This window comes from Xenopus tropicalis, chromosome 4 (genome assembly GCF_000004195.4).
Source record: "Xenopus tropicalis strain Nigerian chromosome 4, UCB_Xtro_10.0, whole genome shotgun sequence".
Classification (NCBI taxonomy): domain Eukaryota; kingdom Metazoa; phylum Chordata; class Amphibia; order Anura; family Pipidae; genus Xenopus; species Xenopus tropicalis.
In genome coordinates this window covers 111,507,819-111,517,424 of record NC_030680.2, presented here as the reverse complement: position 1 = coordinate 111,517,424, position 9,606 = coordinate 111,507,819, and the positions used below count along the sequence as shown (strand labels likewise).

Genomic DNA, 9,606 nt, shown 5'->3' with positions numbered 1-9,606 from the left:
ATTTAAATCTTACACAAAGGTAAGCCATCAAAGCAGCTAGACAGATGGAGGGCCACCAGCTAGACAGCACTGGTCTAACTAAACAACTTTCATAAAGATATACTTTTTTGTTGTAGGTGCCATTGGGTACTCCTAAATAGAAAATTGCCATTTTTTTTTTACTAAGGGCCGCCTCCTGGGATCATACAATTTACAGTGTACACACACAAACCAAGGGCACACATACATGCTAGGCTACATCAGCCAATTAATGGAGAGAGTTCTGTCTTTTTCTCCTACAATTCTTTCTGTTACAGTTAGAGCAGCATTATTTCCTGTCAGGTGATCTCTGAGGGAGCACACAGCCCATCACTAAATGGTGGCTCATGGGAAAATGGGCAATATTTACTGATATATATATGTATATATGTGTACTTATATAGATATATATATATATTCCAGTTTGGTAAGATTCTTTAAAAAGCCACTTAATTAATATAAACTATGGGTTGGTTAAGTATTCATTGTAGGTCAATAGTTTTCCTTTAAACAGATAAAAAGGGAGCTTTAAACGTAAGGGTAATGTGGTAGCTAATGCAGCCAACTGAATCTATATTTTTCCACTGCACTGGTACAATATTAAATGACTATAGCAGAACAACAGAAGATTTGGATTTGATTTTACTTGTAGATGTAATTCATATTTCTCTCTCTTTCTCCAAGTCTCTATGGGACAGATTTATTGAAGCTCACCACATAAAGTTATGCACACAATGGTGAACTCTAGGGGGCAGATCTATCAAAATGTGAGTTTAGAGCTTAACACATAAAAACTCACCCACATTCTATTCATTCCTATTGGATTTTTAGAAGTGTATTTAACAAATGGTGAGTTCTAACTAATGGGCAAATATATGCTTCTTAAAATCCCATAGGAATGAATAGATTGTGCGTGAGTTTTTATGTATTAAGCTCTAAGCTCACATTTTTATAAATCTGCTCCTAACTTTCACCCATTGATAAGTACTCTTCTAAAAAACCCATAGTAATGAAAAGAGTGGGTGAATATTTCTGTGTTAAGCTCTAATTTCACATTTTGATTAATCTCCATAAGTTTCCATTTCCCTGAAACTCACCCAGTGCCATAGTTACACCCCTATTTCTCTTTCTTACTCCCAGTCTTCATTCCTTGGCTACTGATCCACAGTTGCTAAGTGTAGGAGTCAGTCCTATACACACACACTCCCAAAAGCACTACTGTACACACAGACATGTAAACAACTGGCAAAAGATGCTTTTAACCACATTAATGAAATGTTATGTAATATAATGAATCATTTACATAGGAGCTGTAAAGAGCAACAAAAAGGTTGTAATGCAACATTTGTCTGTTTTATGGGTACATCCTAGAGTTACATCCTAACATGCTTCTGAAGCATAACCTAAATATCAACATAAACATTGATTTTCTCCCCTCTCCTTGCGTGACAGCTGTAACCATGATGTCCCAGTTGGATTCTCCTGTATAAAAGCTACAATACTGTACTCTAGCAAGGTATGTTACGTGCTTAGGCCAACATTTTTGGCATATACTTGTTAAACATTAGGCTGCATGGAAGTTATATGACCTAAATCCTTTACGCTCTATGTATTTCCAAATACAGGGCCAATGGTGGGGTCTGTGATAGCTACTGTCTGTGAGTATACATGAGATCACATATAACCTGTAATACATGCAATGCTAGATATGTGGTACAATGGAGGTGTACAGAAAATAGGGTGAACTAGAGTTTGTTTGCATGATTAAATAAATAAACATGAGAAAGGTGGTAAAGGGTTAACTAAATCTCTTTAGGGTTCAGTTACTTGCCCCCTAGGCACAAGTGCTACAGCACTAAGAGATGCAAGAGTGCACCTTTTAGTGTTTATTAAGCAATCAATTGGGCACACAAAATGCTGCACCTAGTGCCAAATACTCCTTAATTGTAAGGAAGGGATACAATGTACATATGACATCAAATTATTTAGATTTGGGGGATATAGGAGAAGATTTACTAAAGGATGAATGTTGACATTTGGTTTACTATCACCAAAAAGGGGGCTCCGTACCTATAAGGTAGCAGGAGCTTTGACGGTGCTAGGAACAGCAGGGGGAGTGGAAGGGGTTAATTAATACAGGCAAGTACTGAGGGAACGAGGGTCTGTAAAGTAGGAGGAGAGACCAGGATAGAAAAAGTAACAGCAGAGGAAGAGGCGGTACCAATTACCTTGACTACAAGCAAGGTGGACCGGGTTGGGGAGGGGTTTGTTTATGCTGTCACAGCTTGCGGTAGGAATGCTTGCTGGAAGGTGGGGGCTAAGCCCCAGTTTTGGCACATGGGTGTCAAAAGGTGGATTGTAACCTCCTCGGACAAAGGGTCCCAGGAGAGTAGTGGATTCTGGTTGCCTGCTCTCACTTGCCCACCTGAAGCTGCTGTGGAAGGTGGCCGGCATGGCAGGCAGCCATGGTTGGTGGTTTGGAGTGGGCAAGCATTCCAATAAGCATAACATGGATGGTTATTGTTAAAATGTTGATCATTTTATAAATTATTTTGTATTTATATATTTACATATTTTCTGTTAATAAAGCTGGGGCCTGTTATATCCCATTCTGGACGTCATTATTGTCTCTGAGGTACCGGGGGTGGGGGAAATAGAGCTTAGGTAAGGAATCCTGCGTAATTGATGCTGCACTGTCATGAAAATTCACCATGAGCCCATGACACTGGAAATTTACTAAAAGGCGACTACAATAAGTTATGGACAATATTTATATCTCTCATATCCAGATGAACTTTCTCCAGTGAATAATCACCAGATTACTAAGAGCACAAGAATTCATTTTTACCAAGAGAAACTTCTCCAGGTTTGGCTGGCAAACTGCCATAATAAAGACAAAGCAGCCACTTCTGCATCTCATTATCTATGTCACTTCCTTTATGCTAATATCCCACTTTGGAGGAAATGCTCGGAGAATGCTATTTCTGTTTTGCCTTTAGTATGGCATGCAGCTTAGTTACCATCTAGTACAAACTACTTTTTTATTATAGAGAGAAAAGGGAAGTAATTTTTAAACATTAGATTAATGCACAAAATGGATTTTATAGGAGATAGCTTTCCTGTAATTTGGAACTTTCTGGATAACAGGTATTTGGACAATGGATCCCATACCTGTACAACCACTTCAGGGTGGGAATTTGACAACACTCATTGTAAAAAACACCTTTTCACACCTTCGCAATCCCCCATTTTTTTGCACTTTGCACACTGTGCTCTGCTGTCTGCTAATGGCCACAGGCCTCGGCGCTCCATTGCAGTCTGCAAAGACCTGCAGCACAGCCTTCGGATCCAGCTCTAACTGCATTAGTGCAGAATCCAAGGGAGGGAGGCATGTAGGCTTTGATTCATTCTCTCTGGTCCAGGTCTGCTGTATGGGAACCGGACCACTATAGGTAAAAATCCTAAGAGCATTCTTTACTGCCCAAGCTGCTCTCCACAGTGGTGCATTATTATTCTGCATGCTCTGTATTATTGAACCTGCATCTATTGTGCATCTATTATACATATATCTGTCCTGAACCCTTCATTTCATTGCCTTGGACAAGAAAACCCAGTTTTATTTTGCTGCAAAGAGCTACTGGTGTCTATAGGGAGGTATAGGTCAACAACACTCTCCATACCCCATGTACCCCAGTTCATTCTACCCCATGCTCTAATTCATTCCAGCTGGACTTGTCTGTATCACAACCAAAAAGGGGTTACACAAATATATAAAAGAAATGCTTTATCAGTCATTAAAGGAATACTATCATGGGAAAACACATCAGTTAATAGAGCTTTTGAAATTTCACATGGGGCTAAATATATTCTGCATTTCCCAGGGTGCCACAGTCATGTGACCTGTGCTCTGATAAACTTCAGTCACACTTTACTGGTGCGCTGCAAATTGGAGTGATATCACCCCCCTCCCCAGCAGCTGATCAGCAGAACAATGGGAAGGGAGCAAGATAGCAGCTCCCAGTAGATATTAGAATAGTATGCAATAGTAAGAAACCCAAGTCTGGCTTGGGACTCCTCCAGTTACATGGGAGTAGAAGAAACAATAGTTTATCTGAAAGCAGTTCTAATGTGTAGCGCTGGCTCCTTCTGAAAGCTCAGACTCAGGCACAATACACTGAGATGGCGCCTACACACCAAATTTAAAAAAAATACATTTGTTGGTTCAAGAATAACATTTTAAATGGTAGAATGAATTATTTATATAAACAATGTAATTTAGAAATAAAAAGTGCACCATAAAAATCATAACAGAATCCCCATGAGCAATTATATAAGATCAAATAGGCATTTTCCCCAAGTCTCATCCTACTTTGCCTTCATGTTGAGCCCTCCAGTCACTGTTCCAGGACCCCCACAGAGGGACCAGCTCCACTATATAGTTACCACTAATATGCTAGTTTATGAAAACTGGACATATTAAGCACAATTAAATGATCTGGAACTACTAAAAGCATAATAATGAAATAATAATTTGGAATGACTTTCTCCCTCTAACGCCCTCTTTACCTTGGGTCCCTGATGCTGCTGGACTACATATCCCAGCATGCTTTAACGGATGATAATATATTAAATAATCCTGGAAGCTGTTAGCCATCAATATATGGCAACCATTCAATCTTTAGTTTAAGAAACAGGGTTTTAACCCTTCCAACTTTTCTGTGCACTAGATTTGGCTTTTATTAAATCATATCAAAAAGTTAGATTTCTCTTAGTAGGGCAAAAAAAAAGCTTTATACTCCTCTGCCATAGGTTAACTACCAAGTGTTCAGTACGTGCCATGTTTATGTACATTTTCTTAATTTGCATTCTTGGTTGGTAGAACTGACACTTGCAGCTGTAGGCCCGATTTCTCCATTTCTTTTTTGACTCTAGTCCCAAAATCACTTTAGAGGACATTTACAGAGTTTGTGAACATATTGGCAAGGCTAAGGAGAGAAAACGTAGAAGCCATGCAAAAATAAACCTACAATTGCCAAAGAATTTTGTGTTTATGGGGCTGACACTGCCATCATGTGGCTGATTTTGTACTGACAATTATATTACTATAATATGTACCTATGCCACTTTTTATGGAGAACTTATTTCTGTCAGGCTTAATGGAGGAGATTCAAGCTGTTTTTCCTATGTCCTATGGCACATTGGGAATTGGGGTGTTGCCATAGTCTCTTTGAGAACAGAGGAGAACAAACACATGTCCACTAGCCATATCTAACTATAAATAGGCTTCCAGGGACATCTAGATGGACAAATAGGCACCACCAGCCACTGCACTTGACCCTTTAGTGGAGTGAGAACCACTACCTTAAATTAATTAATTAGTAGAATGATTGATTTAAAGTGAATGTAAATCCAAAAATAATATTTTGCACAGTTAAACATACATTTTAATTCCAATATAAAAAAATATAAAACTCCAATATATATTCATTAAAAATATTCACTGGTTTTATAGTTATTTGTAAATGTAATTGCTTTTTAAAGCAGCATCTTTAGGTCTCTTTCAGTGCTCTGCCCTGAAGGTCTGATATTTAAAGCAATGCAACAGAAGCCAAAAGTTTAGCAGACCTGTGAAGAAGTATGCAGTGGAGTATTGGCTGGAGGAAAGCTGGCTTTTGCTACAAGGCAGTACTGACCATTGAATAATCGCATTCAGAAAGAGGGAGCTAATAACATCAAATTCATAAGGGTGGAGTTAAATTGGCTACATTGCTGGTGTAAACAAACATTTTTATATCAATGCAATGCCAAATTTGTCTTAATGGCACTTTTGTGAATCCCTAGTTAATCTTCATAGAAGGTACAAAACAGTAAACTTTTCCTTTAAATGCTACTGGGAATCACAGATTAATAATCTGACACCAGAGGCCTTGCTGCTAGCTTCAGCCCAACTGAGCAGTGCTAATTACCAGGGGGATTTTATCTGAAATACAGGGCAGCTGGGTTTCAGTTGTTGGAGAATGGACAGAATGCAGGCAGTTGTGGGCCTTGCCTTGCTGTGGGCTGCTTTGGCTTTAGCTGGAGAAAAAAGTGAGTAATGTAGCTTTGTTATATGGTTATCTGTAAAAATATGGTGGGAGCAACTTAGTTAGAAATAGTTAATAAGAACTATTCAGTGGCATGTCTTTTGTTATCTCTGGATAGGTGTGTGTCACAGGGGTGCTTATATTAGGGTGACTGCACTGCTTCTTGTACCTACTGGGTCCCACAGAGTGAAAGTGGGGTATAAGGGCAATGATACATGGAGCTACTTGTAGTGACTACAAAATAGACAATACTGATAATTGTCTCTGTGTGTTTTAATTCTCAATATTGGTATTTCTGGTGTTTTGTAACTGGTTACAAGTAGCCCCATGTGTCATAGCCATAACAAGTCAAGACAGCAATGCAATGTTCCCCAACTGTGGCCTTTAGTTTGGCTTTTGGGAAGTTGTGGGCATTGTAGTTCAGCAACAATAAAGCACCCTTTTGGCCCATTCAAGTGCTAATTTAATTCAGAATCTGATTCCAAAAAGAAACTGCATGCAAGCTCCATATATTCTGCATTTCTAAGTTTCCCTTTGATATATGTCTTTGCTGTTTACTAGCAACACACTGTACAACATAAAGCGCTGACTTACAAAGGGTTAAGAATCCTTATGGGGCTGTTCTAACACAGGTGCATGTAACAGCCAAACTCCTGCTTGTTGCACCTGCAGGTACTTACATGTGCCTGTGTAAGTATAGCCCCATAAGGAAGAACGTGGTGTGTTTAATGTGGTATACATCTAAAGTGATTGCTCAGCCATTGTGTATGTGAAGTCTAAATGTTTGGTTTAAAAGTGATCAGTAGACATCCTCTATATACATCCCTGTAGATTTTAGATATCAGATGTTGTAGATTTTCAGAATCAGGCTAACTAAGCTCTCCTCCCAATCGCCACTAGCTCCCCTAAGAATGCACAAAGGGCCAGAGTTAGAGAAGGTGGCAGTGTTATCCCCTAGAACTCCCCCACAGCATTGTGCCCTAGGCATGTGACTCTTCGGCCTACCCCTAATTTCAGCCCTGGCCCATGTGTAAGGGTCCTTATTTTTCCTTTTATTATATGCTTCCATCTAGTTGCTGCAAGACTGCAGTTACTGCAGTAAATGAATAGTTACACCCTTCTGACTATTATGGAACCAGTATCAGAGTACTGATTCCCAGGGGGACAGGCATGATGTGATGTACCAGCTTCCAGCAAAGCATTAATATTTTTTGTGCACAGAAAGCAGCTCAACAACAGGCCGGAGAGGAGGGGGGGGGGGCAATAGTAATAAAATACACACACACACTATGAATAATCTATGTATAACCAGTTCTTACATGACTGACCACATTTTGTAATATAAGAATTAACAACTTACAGGCTGCAGAACTGTAGCTTTTTGCCTAACCCATGGTTAACAGGTCACCTCTAGTAAATGCATGTTGCATGTAAATTGAAATCATTTCAGCCTTTCTAACTGGATTTTTAGATTGTTTAAGATTTAATATAATTTGGTAACCCTACCTCAAACCCCTTTTTTGGCAGCAACCGGAATTGAGGCTTGCTAGGCCGTGTGTGGTTCCCATTCACTTATACATCTTATTGTCTTTTTGATGGACAAAGTAGGATGGGTGCCTAGGCCAGTGTCTTGAACAAGCTCCCTGCTAGTTTTTGTTTTGCCACAGTAAGAATCTACACTCATCAGTCATATGCCACTCAACCTGTATTTCCTTCCATATTTTTGCACAGATTCCATTCATGAGATCCTGAATAAAGTTGACAAGGTTGGAGAAGCAGCTGAGAAGCTGACAGACTCTGAAATGCGGCGAGATGTTCTACTGATACGAGAAAAGATTAAAATGAAGATTGAGAGGTCACAGTTGAACCATGACCAGCTTGCAGCAGCTAATGAGCTTTTGGCCTTCATCCTGAGAAAAATCAGAGATGGAAAAATGACACTGTCTCAGGTCAAGCATTTCATAAAATTTGCTCAGAGCAACAAACTAGATAGACTTCTAGACACATGGGACAAGAACCTTCTGAAGATGAAACGCAATGTGTGACTGTGTCAGGATTACTAAACCAAATGTAATTCTTACTAGCACCTCATATTATACTGCCTGTCCCTTTCATTGCTTCAGGAGATAACTGAATGATATCTGGACTATGTATCTGCTGACTATGAAATGAAGGCCTAGGAGAACCTCCCTGTATAGCTGCAATGCTTTTTATCCTTTGTTTTAACTACATTTTAGTAAACATTTAAATTACCTTTTCTAGACTTCAAGTGACTTGTCTATACTATTGTTTTTAAATAATTAGACTTTCTATTCTGTCAGTAAACCATGACCTCAGAAACAAACAAAAAACTGACTCTGAAGCAACATTTTTATTATGTTGTACATGGTTATAGAGTATAGTGCTCAGAATAAATATCTCGTTCTAATTATTTTTCTGTAAAGCTATTGGTTCCTTAGGGAAAACATACTGACTAACATACTTTACCCTTATGTGATACTTAAACACACACAAAGCATCTCACAACTGTGGCAGCACCTTGGTATAGGCAACATAAGAACATACTGCAGTCCACCTACCTTTTTTACTGTAGATTTTTTTACATTTGAGAATTCCCTCTTGCATTACAAGAAATACATCTTTCAGCTGTGAAAACCTATCTGAATATTTTCTGACGTATTTAGAAGGCTACTAGTAATCTGGCACATTAGAGAGGGGATAAAAAAGTGTCTAATGTCAGGGCATGAGTATTAGTAATGCTATCATACAGCTTATTAAGCTAAACTATATTTATTATTCATAATTTAATTGTAGGAGTGCCATGCTTTTAAAGCTGCCTAGCATATAATATTGCAGTGACCCCATGCATATAATGAGGACAGGTTTTATATACTGTAGGTGAGTGTTACTGAGTTTGTTCAGGGAACAATGCTGGGATGTGCCATTAATGCCTTTGTGGACTCAAGGCCAAAAATAGTACTTTCCATGACTCCTAGTGGTAAGACTTGAGATCACATGAAAGTATATAAGATTTTGAGGAAACCAAGAGCCTCATAGGGTATTATCAGACCAGATAGGGGCATGGTCTAAGGCAGCACTGTCCAACTTTTGTGGTACAGAGGGCTGGAATTTTTCTGGCCTAAGTGGTGGAAGGCCGATAACAGAAGCCAGTTTTGACAACTCCTGTTGGTTTTTTTTTTTAAATAAAAGCCATATTATCGCAAGAGCTTTAAAGACCATACTCACATTAAAAGTGGTAGCACACCCAAAAAAATATATTTGCAGGGATATCCCCCTTTACTCATATGTGATAGAAGTTTATTAAGTCTTCTTAGGACATACCCTTAATTCCATATGGCTCCTCCTCCCCTGTGGGTAGCACATCCACCCCAGCACATAATTACACACCTTAGGGACCCCCTAACTATTTCCAAATACTAACAAACTCACAGAACGCTGCCTGGTTAATTTCCCACATGCAGCAGAGGACAGGCAGAGTATGGCA

The 9,606-nt window shown here is 39.1% G+C and overlaps 1 protein-coding gene across 2 annotated transcripts; it reads left to right on the top strand.

Moving 5' to 3' along the window:
* Positions 1–5,649: 5,649 nt before the first annotated feature.
* Positions 5,650–8,532, top strand: LOC100488874. 2 transcript variants are annotated; one of them, XM_002932153.5, is made up of 2 exons: positions 5,650–6,105; positions 7,833–8,532. In XM_002932153.5, exons 1-2 carry the CDS (start codon positions 6,036–6,038, stop codon positions 8,144–8,146), a joined length of 384 nt encoding a protein of 127 aa, XP_002932199.1. In that variant the 5' UTR covers positions 5,650–6,035; the 3' UTR covers positions 8,147–8,532. The 2 variants fall into 2 exon arrangements, with proteins under 2 accessions (XP_002932199.1, XP_017949119.1); XM_018093630.2 differs by lacking the exon at positions 5,650–6,105 and adding an exon at positions 7,113–7,131.
* Positions 8,533–9,606: the final 1,074 nt, after the last annotated feature.